The sequence below is a fragment of the Equus przewalskii genome, chromosome 22 (assembly GCF_037783145.1).
Source record: "Equus przewalskii isolate Varuska chromosome 22, EquPr2, whole genome shotgun sequence".
NCBI classification, from domain to species: domain Eukaryota; kingdom Metazoa; phylum Chordata; class Mammalia; order Perissodactyla; family Equidae; genus Equus; species Equus przewalskii.
Window position 1 is genome coordinate 7365469 of NC_091852.1, and position 17889 is coordinate 7383357.

At 41.2% G+C, this 17889-nt stretch overlaps 1 protein-coding gene across 49 annotated transcripts in view; it reads left to right on the forward strand.

Moving 5' to 3' along the window:
- Nucleotides 1–4520: 4520 nt before the first annotated feature.
- The window catches only part of LOC103554661 (putative zinc finger protein 487), a 48735-nt gene continuing 35366 nt past the window's right edge, over nt 4521–17889 (forward strand). For 11 of the 49 annotated variants that reach the window (XR_011531835.1, XR_011531843.1, XR_011531838.1 and 8 more), the window contains exons 1-5: nt 4637–4732; nt 5804–5974; nt 6123–6471; nt 7126–7179; nt 11740–11864. Coding sequence is in view for 8 of the 49 variants with exons in the window: in XM_070590859.1 (XP_070446960.1) it covers nt 8935–8959; nt 11740–11864 (150 nt within the window). In the remaining 41 variants the exon portion in view is untranslated. Of the gene's footprint in view, nt 4777–4920; nt 5070–5688; nt 5975–6122; nt 6479–6648; nt 6874–7125; nt 7180–8511; nt 8960–11739; nt 11865–15332; nt 16376–17889 lie in introns of those variants that run through there. The other 38 variants (XM_070590859.1, XM_070590860.1, XM_070590861.1 and 35 more) reach the window with 23 other exon arrangements.

The window sequence follows — 17889 nt, forward strand, 5'->3', positions numbered from 1 at the left end:
TGTGTGATGAATATTAGTCATAAATAATGATTTCTTCAAATCTTTAAAAATTGGCCTAAAATGTTCATTTCTCTGTCTGAGCTCATATACAGGCCATTTTGAGATGTGTAAAGATTAGTTTTTCTCTCTTTACCCCCGTTATCAAATTTGAGAGACATTTTGATCCAATGTGAGTGTGAGTATCCAGAAAGTCATCAGAGGGGAATGTGGGCTTGTGAGTTGATAGCAAAAGCTGGCTGTTGAGAGTTAGTTGATAATGGAGTAGCGAGAGAGAATTCTGATGCCCCTAAGAGATCTGCTCTGAGATTTGCAGGAACCACACAGACCTTTAGACAGAAGGCAGGAGCCAGAGAAGAGACAACTTTCTTCAGTAGGAAAATAGCCCTCCTACCATCAGCACTGAAACTTGCCCAGCTCTCTCCCATATCACATAAAACCCTCTCTCTCCATCTTCCCCGGCAGGTGCTTCCCTAATTCTCTCTCTCCTTAACTGTTCTTGATACTGGTTTATATTCACTTTTTCTACTTCCTCACCTTCCACTCACTTCTCAGTCCACTGCAGTCTGGCTTCTTGCCCCACTGCTCCACTGAAACATCGTTTGCCAAGGTCACCAGTGACTTCCTTACAGCTAAACCTAATGCACACATTTCCATCTCTGTCTCACTTGGCCTCACAGTGGCTATGGATGATGATAACTTCCTCTTAGAAATACTCTTGTTACTAAACTTTTATAACTCAGTAGTCTCATGGGTTTCCTCCTGTGTGTATTCAATTGTAAGACATTGTCTTAGATTTCACAAAGGTAACCAAACTCAATAGCCCCAGACTGAACTCCCAGTCTTTCTCTGCAGATACTTTTCTTCCTGCTGTCCTCCTTCAAAATGAATGCCTCCTGTTTGCATGGATACTAACACTCCTTCACCTGACGTAATTTCCATTTTGTTGTTGTTGTTATGGTGAGAACATTAAAGCCCTATTCTCATAGCAGCTTTCAAGCATACAACACAGTATTGTTAACTACAGTCACCAGGTGTACAATAGATCTCCAGAATTTATTCATCTTATAACTGAAAGTTTGTACCCTTTGACCAGCATTTGCCCATTTCCCCCACCTCTCAGTACCTGACAACCACTATTCTACTATTTTTTTCTATGAGTTCAGTGTTTTTAGCTTCCACATATAACTGACATCATGCTGTATTTGTCTTTCTCTGTATGACGTTTCACTTGGCATAAAGCCCTCAAGGCCCAACCATATTGTCACAAATGGTAGGATTTCCTGCTTTTTCATGGCTGAATAATATTCTATTTTATACATAAATATATGATATATATATATAATGAAAATTAACTTGAAATTGATTAAAAACGTAAGACCTAAAACCATAAAACTTCTATTTAAAACATAGTGGGAAGCTCCTTGACAGCAGTCTTGGCAATGATTTTTTGGATATGACACCAAAAGGACAAGCAACAAAAGCAAAAATCAACAAGTGGGACTACATCAAACTGAAAAGCTCTGCACAAAAAAAGAAACTATGAACAGAGAGAAAAGGCAACCTATGGAATGAGAGAAAATATTTGCAAACCATATATCTGATAAGGGGTTAATATCCAAAATATATAAATAACTCATACAACTCAATAGCAAAAAGACCCAAATAATCTGATTAAGAAATAGGCAAAGTAACTGAATAAACATTTTTCCACATAAGACATACAAATAGCCAACAAGTACATGGAAAGGTGCTCAGTATCATTTAGCATCAGGGAAATGCAAATCAAATCCACAATGAGATGTACCCTCAGATCTGTTAGAATGGCCATTATCAAAAAAAGAAGCGCTAACAAATGCTGGCAAGGACGTGGAGAAGGGGGAACTCTGGAGCACTGTTTGTGGGGGTGTAAATTGGTGCAGCCACTATAGAGAACAGTATGGAGGTTCCTCAAAAAATTAAAAATAGAACTAACATATAATCCAATACTCCTACCTCTGGGTAAATATAGAAAGGAGAGGAAATCACTATCTTCAGATGTATCTGCACTCCCATGTCCATTGCAGCATTTTTCACAAAAGCCAAAAGATGGAAACAACCTAAGTGTCTATCTCTGGATGAACAGATAAAAAAATGTGATATATGTATATGTATATATATTATGTATGTGATTTTAAGGTCTTTAAGGTTACTAAAAGTCACTGCTTGTGATGAGCTGAGAAAAAGAAGTGAAGATTAACTGACTTCTGACAGTGGCTCTCTCACTTTTCTCTCTCTCCAAATCCTAAGGGGTGATCCCAGTATAACTCACCCCTGAGAGGGGATGCACCCTCTCCTCAGGGCCTACCTGTACAACCTCTCTTACTGACTCCAGGCCCATAATGAGAATTAAAAAACAGCTATGCCTGGAGGAAAATTGCAAGGTTTAACCCAGAAATAAAAACACAATACACAAAAGGAGCTCAAGATCTTGCTCAATAGTACAAGCAGAAATAGGTAGCATATATGAAGGTGGGTCCTTAGGAAATTAGACCAGGGAGGATGAATTATTATTTTTGGATAGGGCCAAATTTATCAATACGAGTATACTCCCTGTGGACTCAGGAGCACCCCAACTTGCATTTCATATCAATGAAATATATATTTCTTTACTGGAATCCTGACAAACATGTTTTAAAACTCTCCGTATTTCTTTTGTGCACTCATCTTTTGTAGTGACCTGAAGGAATCTGTGGTGGTGACTCTTTGATCATGAAGTCTATTGAAATGAAATAGATGGACACCCTACTAAGATACTTCTTAAGATATATATCTATATATATATGAAATTCTGGGTCTGTCGGGCAGAAAACTAACACAAGTCATCATAACAGGGATTCAGATCCTCTTTCCCAGTCCTTGATATATCCTACTTTATAGACAGGAGGCTTCAGCTGAACAGGAGGCTGGGTCCCTTTGACAAAATTCCTCACAACTTAGTCACAAGGATATACAATTAATCATTCCCCAGAAGTCCCCAAGGGAGACCTGTGGCCACAAACCAATCAAATCTCCTTCAAACTGAGTCCACCGTGTGTGGTGGCATCATCGGAAGATAAGGCTGCTGCAACTACAGTCTCACTTAGGGGTGGTTCCGAAAGATGTGGTGAAAAGAAATCTCCCCAGTGGGCAGAGTCTAAGGAGGTATATTTAGGTGTTGACTTTGTGAAGAAGAGACACATCCTGAGTTTAGATTTGTCTTGATTCATGTCCAGTAGCTCAATGAATTGACCAGTAGTAGGGAGCTAGAAAAGAATAAGACTGGAAAATTGGTGACAAAAAGGTCTGGAGGAGATGTAGATGGATGGAATTGTAGGAATAGGTAGTGAATGGAGTTTACAAACACTCAACGGAGAATGGGACATTAGAGGGATGACAACCAGTGAGATTTGGGTATTTATTCCTTTGGCTGTCTGTGCTGAGCCATGTAACGGCCATTACAACGTTTCTCTTCCTAAGGCCACAGCTCTCATACGGGTGACCTTTTCTGCCAGGGTCTGGTAATATAACCTACCCTCATTATAGGCCTGGAGTGATGATGACTCCCTACCATCACTAGTTACAGGATGCCTCACTCACCCTACTCATGTTTTTATAGTCTTGTTAGTAGACTCTCCTCAAGTGTTCTATTGTTTCTTGACAATTGACATCTGTTTCTTGAGGGGACCCTAATAGGTCCCCACAACAACCATGATCATAAACTCCATGGGGGGAGGGAATTTAATCTCTTTTATTTGATGGTGCTATCCAAGCATCTAGAATGATGTCTATTGCACCACAGGTTTTCAATAAATGTTTGTTAAATGAACATACGTAGCGACCACTTTTTCTCCATTAGTCACTTTCATGTTAAAGTCTATTATGATTGATTTAATATAGTTTGACCAGAATTGTTGTGCTTTTATTTGTAATTCGTTAAAGAAGGACAAAAAATAATAAATGTCAGGCAAAAGCAAGCAAACTCTTCGTTATGTGCACGGAAATCCAAGATGATTAACATGAACATTTGTTGAAACAATCAGAGAATTCGGCAAGAAACAGTGTTAACATTTAAAAACCAACAGCCTTCCTGTAAAGGTCTACGCCTGGAGCCCCTGTCTCCACCCCCAGTAGAACCTCCACCCTGGGCTCCAGGGGCTCTGGGACCAGGCTCAGGGGTTGGTGAATCCGAAGGCTGTAAAGGGGAGAAGTTTCCAGGTTGAAAAACTCTAATTTTACAGCTATATAATTTCAATCCTAAATACTTCAGTCGTCATGGCTGTTTTTTCCAAAATAAAACTTACTACATAACTCCAAAATTTTTTCACACTTCATCTAACTAACGGTAATTTTAATATTTTCAATATCCATTCCATATTCAATTTTCCCCAATCTATCTGCAACTGACTCACAAAAAAATGCTATTTCAATCATGAGCCAATAGAGGACCACCCTTCGCATTTAGTGACACAGTTCAGGTTTAACCCTTAAATTCTTCGGGCTACGGCTCAGAGAGCACATCATTCTCCAGCTTTCTGAAAAGCTGAGGCGCTGAGAGAACAACCTCAAAAGGGGCGCTGAGGCCTATGGGAAATGTAGTCTTGAATCCTTCTGGCTCACCGCGCGGCACTCTGGGAAGGGGAGTCCGGGCTCCCTCTGCGCATGTGCAGCCGTAGCCCCGCCTCCTCCCTCGTCTTCTCCGGAGTCCGCGGTTACTGTAAGTTGCCTGAGTCTCCTCAGAAAGTAAACGGCTCGCCTGGGGTGAGAGTGAGGGGGAACCCTAAGGGCGGGAGGTCTGGGGCCCCCGTCGCCCCCAGCGCCATGTGTGTGCCCAGGCCGGACCTCGGCGGGGTGGCGGGTGGGGGACCTCGGGCTCTCGGGGCGCAGGTGCGGCGGAGCCAGTTAGGAGTGGGCGCTGGGGCGGCCCGGGCGTGCGGGGACCGTGTGCCCGGCTCTCCTGCAGCCAAAGCCCACGTCGGCGGCGGGAGGCCGGTTAAAACGCGGATGGGGCCCGGGTCTGCGGGGCAGCCGAGCTCCGGAGCCGGAAAGGCCCGGTCAGTCCCGGCTCTGTCACCTGTGAGCAGGGGCGACAGAAGGGCCTGGGTCAGCGTGCTCATGTGGACGTGAGGTTAATAGCGCCGTCTCACGGCGTCGTTTTGAGGTCCGAGTCATCGTTGTACAGTATTTAGACGAGGGCCGGGTAGGAAGCCCTGGGTAAGGGACAGCTGCTGCCGTAGTTGGAAGTCAGTTTGTTGGTGTCGCTAGATGGCCTGATGTGCCCTCACGACCGCTTCCCCAGCGCCCAGGCTCAGGTTGGTGGCCCGATGTGCTGGGTCGGGAGGTCGCAGCGCGGGATTTGGGTTCAAGGGCAGGTGGCTTCCCTTCAGCCTCAGGCTTTGTCTGATGTCACACCTGCCCAAAACTGGCACTGCGGCCTTCCCGGCTCTTAGGAACATGGCCTGTCCCCACATCCCCAGGGATGTAAGGGAAGGGATGTGGATGGAATCCCACCGTGTGTTACATGTACCCTGGGATTTCTAGTGTCTCTTCAGGTCCCTTGGGTCAGACAGAGGGGCCTGGCCCCTTCTGCACTGACGGGATGTCCTTCAAGTCTGATATTATAGTGAATTTTAAGAGTCAGTCTTTGGCCTCTAACGTGAATTTATTTCCCAGATCCACCTCCCAGTTTCCTTGAACAAAGCAACCCTTGTGAGGCAGGAAGCGGGGGCCTCTGTGCAGGCGTCTTACCTGGAGGAGAGCACCCCTCTGACCTTAGACCTCTCTCCAGAGCTTCAGAGCGGAGACAGAAGAGCCCAGAAAGAGCAGGTCCTAGATTTGCAAGGTCAGAAGCTGTTCTGATCCCCTTGCCCAGAATGAGCCAGACTTGGTGATGATGCCACCTTCAGGAGCCGCCACACCGTGTGACAGTGGAGGGTTTGTTCGTCCCTGAGAAGAGCAGGTGAGCTGGGGTGGCCCAGGGGCAGGCTGCTCAGGAAAGGCTGCTTTGTTGGGGAGCTTGTGAGGGCGAGGTCCGGGGGACAGGAACAACCAGGCAGAGGGAAGAGGTTCTGGCTCTGGTCCCCTGAAATGGCCCCTGCTCTTTACAGAGGCTGCGCTGCTGTCAGACGTGTCCATCACCACATGTGACATTAATGACATCATCCTGACCTCGCAGGATCCCAGAATAATGATGCTTGAAGGATTTTCCAAAGTCATCTACTTGCAACTCTCTTGAAAACTTTGAAGACATTGGGCCTGAAAGTTTCAGTGACTTGTCCAGGGAAACCCGATTTGTGACAGAGTCAGAAGGAAAACTGCAGTTCCCTCTCAGATAAGTCACCAAAAGCATCTTATCAAAGGGGCCTTCTCAGGAATACATCCCAGCTGAAATGAACAATTAAAAATTCCTGCCTTCAGGCATCCCATCTCTTTTCTGTGAATTGTCTGTACCAAGAGGTGAATAGTATTACTGAGAAAAATAGATAAATAATGTATACTGACTATTCTTCTTCTAAGTTAATTTTAATGAAAGAATGGTGTCTTATCCTTTCGTGTAGTTTAATTCAACTAATCTGTTGTTTTTATTTCTTTCTGTTAGAAGGACCCATGCGTTATTATTAATATTTTTTTTAGGAAGATTAGCCCTGAGCTGACTGCTGCCAATCCTCCTCTTTTTGCTGAGGAAGACTGGCCCTGAGCTAACATCTGCCCATCTTCCTCTACTTTGTATGTGGGACGCCTACCACAGCATGGCTTGCCGAGCAGTGCCATGTCCGCACCCGGAATCTGAACTGGGAAACCCCAGACCACCGAAGTGGAACATGCGCGCTTAACCGCTGCGCCACTGGGCCGGCCCCCGTGCGTTATTATTAAATCAATCAAGAAAAGTTTATATTCATTCATTAAAAAACTGCAGATGATCATTTCAGAGTCACACAAAGACAGGTGGTGCCGCCTGTCTGTCATCCTCCTCATGCCTTTTCGAGGCACAGATGGCCCTATGTCTAGGGGAGGATGATCCCCAGCTGAGGTGCTGAGATGTGGGGAGGTGACTCTAGGAGCTGTGGCAGGTCAAATCTCAGGACCCCTGTCTTCTTTCTGTCCCCTTAGCTGAGCCACAGTTCTCTACACGCCCAGGAGCCACAGAAAGTGAACGTCCCTCGGGTGAGCGCTTTCTCCATTCCCCACTTTGTATTGTAAGGGATTTATAGGTTTAGAAGGATCCATGCATGATATGGAAAAAGGACAAATAGAAATAGATCAAGTCAATCTTGAGGGAAAATATACCCTGTCTGACTATTAACTATGATGTTTGCTGTCAGCTTTTGTAAGTGACCTTGTCAGGGTAAGTAGGTTCCCTCCGGGCACCAGTTTGCTGAGATTTCATGTTAGTCATGACTGCAATGCATTATATTGATTCCCTTTGTGCAGCTATTGGAGTAAAGCTATAGTTTATTTCCTTCCATCTATGGATACTGTAAACGGTACAATGGATTTTCTAATATGAACTTGAATTCCTGTATAGACCCTAGTTGTTAAGTGTGGTAAGTTGCTTCTTACATATTTTCCTAGGGCTTTTTGCTAATACTCTATTTAGGATTTTTATTTCTGTATCCACAGGTCGGATTAGACTGTACTTTCTAGTTTCTCTGTTCAATTATGGTATCAAGGTCACAGTCTCATAAAAGAAAATGGTTCTGCTCCTTTTCTTTTCTAATAATTTAGATAAGGAAATTGTGTTACATATAGCTTTTGTGAAACTCACCTGTAAATTTGAGCCTTGTGAAGACTTTCTGTGTGAAGATTTTGATTAATTTATTCATCATAAGGCTATACCAGATTTGTATTTTTTTCTTGGTATGACTTTGGTCATTACATTTTCATAGAAAACTGTTCATTTTTATGTATGTTTTTCAGTGTATTTTCATGAATTGATTGATATTATTCTCTTAAGGTTTCAGTCTTTTATCCATTGTATCCATAATTTTCTTTTCTGATCAGCTTTTAAATTCTGTTTTAGTATAAAGCTGCTAATCAGAAAAGGACAAAATGTGTTCTAGTTGGTTCAATCTGAAACCTAGAATTTCAGTATTGGGGGTCTTGATATTTTGTGCTGGCAGTGGACTGTAAACTTCGGGAGTAGAGGAACAGGCCCTTGCCATATTGTGCTCTCTAGCTCTGCACAGCCCCCTTGTCAGCACCATTTGCTGCAAGACTATCCTTTCTCCATTGAATTACCTTGGCATCTCTGTGGGAAATCAACCAGCAACGTAGGTATGGTCTGTTTCAGACTCTGTTCACGTCTTCTTTGTTTTTTTTAACTTTGCCATCCCTGATGGTGCATTTGGTGCTTCTGTCGTAGAGGGAATCCTGGGCTGGTAGACTGGTCTTTTTTTTTTAAAGCTTGGCACCTGAGCTAACAACTGTTGCCAATTTTATTTTCTTTCTTCTCCTCCCCAAAGCCCCCCAGTACATAGTTGTATATTCTAGTTGTAGGGTCTCTCTGGTTGCGCTGTGTGGGATGCTGCCGCAGGATGGCCTGGTGTGCAGTGCTAGGTTCACTCCCAGGATCCAAACTGGCAAAACCCTGGGCTGCCAAAGCGGAGTGCGTGAACTTAACCACTCAGCCACAGGGCTGGCCCCTGTTCACTTCTGATGGTCTGTGTTAATCCTATTGCTAATACCACACTATCTTGATGAGTGTCTCTTCAGTAAGTCTTGAAATCAGGTAATGAAAGTCTTCCAACTTTGTTTTTTTTAAAAATTGTTTTGGATATTCTAGGTCCTTTGAATCTTTACAGAATGTTTTAAAAATCAGCTTTCTTATCTCAAAAGAACCTGCTGAGATTTTGGTTTTCATTGCACAGACTTGGAGAATTTGTAGTGTAGATCAATTTGGGGAGAAATTACATCTTGATCATGAGTCTTCTAGTTTATGAACACAGTATCTCTCTCCATTTAGTTCGGTAATACAGAGGGTTTAGGTTTTTATACTTCTGAGTCAAAAGGAGAGTTTAGACTTAGAGTTGAAAAGAATAACTCTGTCTGCTGTTTGAAAATAGACTCTAGTGGGGCAGTCCTGGAAGTAGATACAATGTAGGAGGCCATTTCTGTAGTCCTAGCAAGGAATGATGATCATAAGGCCCTTAGTTAACTTTGAAGTGGTTGGGTTGTGGGTGTGATTGAGGGTAGAGCCAAGAGTCTGGGGGAGTGTGTTTCCTCCTCACAACCTTGCAAATAGAGTGTGCATCAAACTTTGGATTTTCACCAGCGTGACTTACAGCTGATCTCAGTTTAGTTCTGTAAGCTTTGCTCTTCTCATGAATAGGTGGGGCATCGTTGTTTTTTGTTGATAGTTCACTATAGTTCTTTGTTGTTGAACCCTTTATCCCTTATCCATTCTCATATTTATGTGCTGATTTTAATGACTGTATCCAGTATACCCTTATAGCCCTTTTTCTGTGAAATAAATTGTGCAATATTCCTGCAGTTTTTTGTATTTTTATCTGGCTCACGATTTAACAAAAGTTTTTTTTTGTTATTATTATTTTTGGTGAGGAAAATTGTCCCTGAGCTAACATCTGTTGCCAGTCTTCCTCTTTTTGCTTGAGGAAGATTGTCCCTAAACTAATATCTGTGCCAATCTTCCTCTATTTTATATGGGCTGCCACCACAGTGTGGCTTGATGAGCAGTGTGTAGGTCTGTGCCTGGGATCTGAAACCGTGAACCCCAGGCCACTGAAGTGGAGCGCACGATCTTAACCACTACACTGCCGGGCCAGCCCTGGCATTTGATTTTTATGTTGTCAAATTTAGCATCTTTTTCTTTTCTGATTCCTGGATTTTCAGTCATAGTTGGGCATTTCCCACTCTAACGTTGTAAAATCATTTTCTGTGTAGTCCTCTAGAATGTGATTTTATTTCTTGCATTTGAATCTTGAATGCATTTTATTTTATCCTGCTCTGGCTTGAGAGATCTGACTATCTTTTCCCAGGTGGCCTCCAGCTATCCCTGTGACATTAGTCTCCAGCCTTTCCTTGCTCATTTGAATGATGTCACCTGTGTTCAAACAGGAAGTTTACTCTGTTAATCGTTCTTCCCACCACACACTTTGTTCCAGGTCTTGTTCATTTGAAGCTTGGACTTCTTTCTGGGTTCTCATCAGTGCCTTGCTCCTTCTTGCCCACTTCTCTGTTTGCATTAGATTGTGGGCTACATTGTCCTGTCTTTGTTATCTAATACGACCTTACCCTCTGTCTTCCAAAATTTGTTCAACTTTTCGGGCAGCCTTCTGGGATGTTTCTCTGCAATCCTTTTTTGTTGTACTTCTATAGTAGGTTTTGTATTTTATCTGAGTGTGTTTATGGAGGCAGGGGATGTAAATGTCTGTGCCCAGGCTATTCCCTTGAACTAGAGGAGTCATTAATGCTTCTAAATCTCTCTTCTCTTAATTTCCACTACTTTAATCTTTATGCTTTCTCATTCCACCAGTTAGAAATTCTTTCTCACCCTTCATGGCCTGTTCATTTTATGCTTGCCTCTTCAATTTTGCTATTTCCCTGAATTCTGTATTTAGTGCCTTTTCTCTCCTCAGTTTCTATGTCCTTTCTCAACCAGGACTTTTTCTCTGATGACTTCAGTTGCCATCTAAATGACTAATGTCTCCTAAGTTCTAATTTTTGTTTTAGACCTCCCTCTCTGTTTCAAAAGCATGCAATAATAGTGAAATAAATAATTCCATTTGTATGTTCTACCAGCATTTTGGGTACAAATGAAAAACATCTGCCTCACCGTGACCCAACCTCTGACTCTTATTTATTCTTTTGGTCTCTGTGTATGGCATCAGCATCCACCCATTTGCTTGTGGAGCATCTCTGTGTGTAGTTGCACAAGAAAATGATGACCAGACTTTGTTTACTGTAAGAATTAGTTTCCCATTCTTTATCTTTGTTGCTTTGCCTTAATATCATAATTTCTTAAATTAGGTCTTTTGTTTTGCTGCTTAAGACCTTGTCCACTATTCATGTAGAGCAGTGGTTGCAAGCTGCAGTCAGTTTTCCTCCCCAGGAGACATTTGGCAATGTTTGGAGATAGTTTTGATTGTCACAACTGGGGATGCTGCTGGCATCCAATCAGTAGAAGATAGGGATACTGAAAAAGATCGTAAAATACACAGCACAGTCTTCCACAAAAATAGCATCGTCTGGTCCACAGTGTTGGTAATGCCATGTTGAGGAAATCCTGTTCTAGAGCATTGCTCCTGAAATAAAACTCCAGTGATGTTTAATGCCTCCCTGGGCTTACATGTGTCTCCTGCTGGTTTCCTATTACCCCAGAAGAGATCTCCAGGCTGGGGTGTGTATACTCTGCAGAGTGCTCAGTGTAATCCATTGGTGTATGGGAAATATATACAAGAATCCTGTTTATAATAACTTTACCTAAAAAAATAAGGCATTAAGGTTTCTCATTATTATATTAAGCGACAATATACATATATAAAATAAAAATAAATATAAATAAATCGGCATGAGAATAATTTTTTTTTTACTGATGATGTACGTCTCCTCAAAGTATAAGACAGAATTAGGGCCCCGTGATGGTCATCCTTTATAGCATTTTGTTTTAAATTGTGAACAGTAAACATAGTAAGACTTAGTTTCTAAAAGTGTTCTCTATGTCACTGCTTCTGGACCCTCACATTGAATAGAAATGTGCTATCGCAGGTATCAGTGTCATTCAAGGATGTGACTGCGGAATTCCCCAGGAGGAGTGGCAGCAGGTGGAGTCTGCACAGAGGACCCTGTACAGAGACGTGGTGATGCTGGAGAACTACAGTGGCCTTGTCTCGGTGGGTGAGCAGACCTTACCATGTGACTCCCTTTAGTCTGCAGATTTTGTGTTTTCTTTTTTAACTATTAACCAGTTTTGTCGAGGTGTGTATAAGAGAAAATAAAACTCAGCACTTTTCAGTGTACAAGTGAGTGAGGTTTCAAAAATGATATAATAGATGACCATCATCAAAATCATGATTTGGAATATTTCCGTCATCCCAGAAAGATCCTTGTACTCCTTTACGGTAAGTCCCCTCCCTCCACCCCTACCTCTCTGATGCCTGAGAACAATCACTGGTCTGTTTTCTATTGCAGTAGTTTTGCCTTTTCTCCACTTTCATATCAATGGAATCACAGACTCTTTTTGTGTTTGAGAAAGATTGGCTCTGAGCTAACATCTGTTGCCAATCCTCCTCTTTTTACTTGAGGAAGATTTTAGTTGAGCTAATATCTGTGCCAATCTTCCTCTATTTTATGTGGGCTGCTACCACAGCGTGGCTTGATGAGTGATGCTAGGTCCATGCCTGGTATCCGAACCCATGAACCCCAGGCCACCAAAGCAGAGCCCACGAACTTAACCACTATGCCACCGGGCCAGCCCCAAGTATAGGCTGTCGTTTGTCTGGCTTCTTTTACTCAGCAGAATGCTTTTGAGACTCATGCATGTATGTGAATCATTAGTTTATTCTTTCTGTTCTGAGTAGTGTTCCCTTGTGTGCATGAACCACAGTTTGTTTTCCTTTCAGTTGATGGACACATGGCCTTTTTTCCATTTGGGGCAATTATGAGTAAAGCTGCAATGAATATTTACAAATGATTTTTTGTGTCAACGTGTTTTCATTTCTCTTGTGTAAATACCTAGGACTGGGCTTGCTGGGTCTTCTGGTAAGTTTATCTGTAACTGTGTGAGAAGCTACAAATGTGTCCAAGCTGGCTCTACTGTTTTTCATGCCTATAAGCAATGTCTGAGAGTTCTCACTGCTCTCTGGTTACCAACAGATGCTCTGGTAAGTCTTAATATTTTTAGCCATTCTAGTTGGTGTCTGGTTGTATCTTACTGAGTTTTAATTTGCATTTCCCTGGTGACTCAGTGTTGAACTTCTTTTCATTTGCTTTTTAACCATTTATAATCTCCTTTAATGAAGTGTCTGATCAAATATTTAGCCTGTTTTTTATTGTGTTTACTTTGTTTTGGTCTTGTTGAGTTGAAGAAGTTCAGACCTTTATCAAATGTATTTTTGCAAACTTTTTTCTCCATCTCTAGCTTGCCTTTTTAAGAAGAAAATGCTTTCAGATTATTTTTGGCTTTTACATATACTTTGTAAATAACTTTTTATGTGACATAATTATAGATTCACAGGAATTAGCACAGTTGTACTCTTCACAAGTTTCCCCCAATGGTTATGTCTTAGATAACCATAATATAGTCTCAACACCGGTAAACAGACACTGGTACAATGTGTGTGAATAGCTTAGGGCCGTTTTGTCACATGTGGAGATTCGTGTAACCATCACCACAATCAAGATACAGAATTCTTCTATCACCACAAAGGGTTCTCTCGTGCTGCCTCTTTATAATCATACCCGTCCTTCTCCCACACCTTCGCTAATCCTGCCCACTACTTATTAGGTCTTCAGCTCTATAATTTTTCCATTTCAAGAATGTTATATAAATGGAATCATAGACTATTTGATGTGAGATTGAGATCAGTCCAAGTTGTAGTGTGTATCAGTTGTTTCTTTTATTACTACATAGTATGCCACTGTGTGAATGTGTTGTAGTTTGTTTAGCCATTCTTCTATTGAAGAACTTCTTGGTTCTTTCTTGTCTTGGGCTTTAATGAATAAAGCTGCTATGAACGTTCATGTTCAGGTTTTTAGGTGAACATAAATTATTGTTTCTCTGGGATAAATGCCCAGGAGTGTGATTGGTGTTGTATGGCAAGTATATATTTTGTTCTTTAAGAAACTGCCAAACTGTTTTTCAGAGTGGGAGTACCATTTTGCATTTCCTGCAGCATTGTATGAGAAAGCCAGTTACTTCCTGTCCTTCCTAGTACTTGGTATTGCCACTATTTTTTGTATTTGTGGTTATGTTATAATAGGTGTATAGTGATATCTCCTCATGGTCTTAATTTGCATTTCCTTAATGCCTGGTGATGTTAAATATCTTTTCAGTGTTCATATGCCATCTATATATCCTTAGACAGTAAGATGTCTGTTCATGGCTTTTGTGCCTTTTTTCCATCTTTATTGACACATAATGACAAATAAAAATTGTATATATTTGAGGTGTACAACTTGATGTCTTGATACAGGTATATATTATGAATTAATTGCCACAATCAAGCTAATTAACATATCCATCACCTGACATAGTTACCTTTATTTCTTTGTGGTGAGAATACTTAAGATCTATCCTCTTGGTAAATCTCAAGAATATAGTACAATGCTGTTACCTATAGTCACATTGCTGTACATTAGATCTCCATAACTTACTCGTCTTGCATAACTGAACTTTGTGCCCCATTTCCCATCACTGCAGCCCCTGGAAACCACCATTCTACTTTCTGTTTCTATGAGTTTGACTGTTTTAGATTGCACTGAGATCCCACAGTATTTGTCTTTCTGTGACTGGCTTATTTCCCTTACTGTAATGCCCTCAAGTTTTATCCATGTGGTGCAAATGTCAGGATTTCTGTCTTTTCTGTTTGGCTGAATAATATTCCATTGTGGATATATATACCACATCTTCTTTACTCATTCATCCATCAGCAGACATTTAGATTATTTCCACATCTTGGCTGTTGTGAATAATGCTGCAGTGAACGTGGGAGTGCAGATATCTCTTTGAGATCTTGATTTCTTTTCCTTTGGATATATACCCAGAAGTGGAATTGGTGGATCATAGGGTAGTTTTATTTTTAGTTTTTTGAGGAACCTTCATATTGTCTTCAGATGGCTCTACCAATTCAGATTCTCATCAACAGTGTACAAGGGTTCCGTTTTCTCCACATCTTCACCAATACTTGTCTTTTGTCTTTTGGTAATCACCATTCTCTAACAGGTGTGAGGTGATATCTCACTGTGGTTTTGATTTGCATTTCTCTGAGGATTAGTGATGTTGAGCACATTTTCGTAAACTTGTTGGCCATTTGTATAGCTTTTGAGAAATGTCAGCCTAGATCTTTTGCCTATTTTTTTAATCTGGTTATTTGCTTTTTAGCTATTGAATTGTATGATTTCCTTATGTATTTTGGATATTTACGCCTTATAATTATTATTATAATTTGCACGTATTTTCTCCCCGTCTATAAGTTGCCTTTTCACTTTGTTGATTGTTTTCTTTGCTGTACAGAAGCATTTTAATTTGATGCAATCTCACTTGTTTATTTTTGTTTTCATTGCCTGTGCTTTTGGTGTTATATCCAAAAACCATTACCAAGTCTGATATCAAGGAGCTTTTTCCCTCTGTTTTCTTTTAGGAGTTGCCAAGGTCAACAATTACTTCCTTACAGCTAAACCTAATAGACATCTTTCCATCTTTGTCTCACTTGACCTTACAGCGGCTGTGGATGATGATAATGTCCTCTTGGAGACACTCTCTTTGCTAAACTTTGAGAACTCAGTAGTCTTCTGGTTTTTCTCCCGTGCATATTCAATTGTAGTACATTGTTTTAGATTTTACAAAGGTGCCCAAAACTCAGCACTCCTCAACTAAACTTGCAGTCTTTCTCTGCAGATACTTTTTCTCCTATGTCCTCCTTCAAAATGAATGCCTCCAATTTGCATAGATGCTAAAGCTAAAGACTCAAGCAACATCTTTGAATCTTCCCTCTCCCTTAGTATCCAATGTCTCATCCCACCATCAGCCAGTCAGTGCTGATTATGACAGTCTCTAAATAGCTCTCAAATAGTTTCACTTTTCTGCATCCTTTCTGAAACCACCCTAGTCCTAATAACCAACCAAATAACTGAATTATCTTAATGACCTTATGCTTCTGAGCCTTAATATCTTGGTTTGTAAAATGGGGCAATTAGAATGAACACCAAGTATCTTCTTTCTCTATATTCTGTGATTATAAGAATTTAAAGCTAAGGAGAGGCTCAGGGCAAAATCAATTCTAGTGCTTTGGGAGATGATCTCACTTTCTCCATTTATTTATTTATTCATGCATTTATTTATCCTTCCTTCCTTAATCCCTTCCTCCCCCCCCCCCCTTCTGGGAGCATGCAAACTTAACTACTCAGCCCTGGGGCCAGCCCTGCACTTTCTCTATTTAAATTAACTCTTGGGGTGACTCAGATTGTGCCTCATATCCTCCCATAGCACTGCTTTGTAGGACATTCTCAGGGTCTTCATGACAATTTATAATGAGGCCCTTTTTCTTAAATAGGAATCTGCTTTATGCCACGTTTTAAACTCTAGAAAATATTTTAAAATCAGATTCTAATGTTGGTAACAATTTTACCTTGCTTTGTTAATTTGTCTGCAAGCTCCTACTGAAAATGTCACATGAAACAAAAAGGTCCTATGTAAAAATTTAGTCCATCTTTGTTAACTCCCTCTTGAGAGTATATTAAAAAACCTGGATAACAGGAGAATGTTGATGAAGATTGGGGGGAGGGCCAGTGATGAAGGAGTTTGGCTGATTTTCAGCAGAAGTAAGGTGAGAATAAAAGCATTATAAAAGAAGAGTAAAGGATTTAGGTCAGGGCTTTCTATGAAAAAAAATTAAAAACCATAAGCAGATGGAAAAAGTTGTGATATGATATGGCAGATTCCACTAATCAGTTTAATAGACAGCCATTTTAATGGCAGAGAGAGTAGAATGCAAAGTGAGAAAGTGGAAAATGTCAAGGAGGCAAGAGCCAGAAAAGTCAGGGGGGTCCCTTCCTGTCCTGAGGATTCTTTTGGTTCTGAAGTGCTTTAGCCCAGCTGAGTGAAGACCTGGGGAGGATATCATATATGCTCTAAAAGGGGCATCCATCAGCTGCAGGAACATGTGCCGTCTCTCCCCAAAGCTCATTAGCAGATTGGTCATTACTCTTATTAAGAATTAATTTTCTAATTCCAGGGATGGAACTCTCCTCTGCTTGAGTCAGGTTTCACGCAAAAACAGACGCACTTGGTGTGGATAAAACACAAGTGATGGTTACTGCTGCCTCCCATCTTCCCAGGACCCAGTGGGAAGGAAAAGGGAGGTTCTCTAGCAAAAAGCAGAGCTAAGGGTGGAGTTTTCCAGCTCTCCAGGCTGGGTGCAGGTCCCACGAATGAGGGAGAAGTGCGATGCCATCTTGCTGGCAGCCTGAGACCTTGAGAAAACTAGGTCCTTCTGATCTGGTTAGGGAAGACACAGTACTTCCAACAGCCACTGCCACAGGGCAACAGCAGCATCACAGATGAGATGAGGATCCTGTTACCTCAGGACCTCCCAAGGAGAGAGAGTTTGGGCTCCTACCATTTCTTGAGATAACTTGTTCCTGGCCCTTTGGAAAATGCCCAGACATCCCAAGGCTAGACTTCTAAGGAAAAGTAACTTGCCAGTCCCCTTAAAATATGTAACTAAAAGCTATCTACACTTTTATATTTTAAATATATTGTTGGGGCTTCATTTCAAATTGGTATACTGTAAAACTGTTTCAGATAGCTTTAAATCCAAGGCAGTGGCTTTCAAACTCCTTTGACAGCAACTTACAAAAAAAAAATGAAATAATTTTTATATAAACCACTATACAGACACACACACACAAAACTAATACAAAAGTTTTATGAAACTTTACTTCCCCTTATTACATGTGATACCCTCTAATATTATCTACTCCATTTTGTTTCATTGTTTATTAAGTGCTTGTCATAATCTAATCATATAGGTCAGGACGTGCAGTTTGAAAAACACTCTTCTGAAATTATGGATTCCACGTACTCTAGCTGGTAGTCTCTTGTCCAGATTTTTAAAAGGCTCATCAAAAAGCAGGATTTGCTAAAGGAACTTCAGTCCCCATTACAGCACTGTCTTTGGGATTCCTACCATAAGTTTC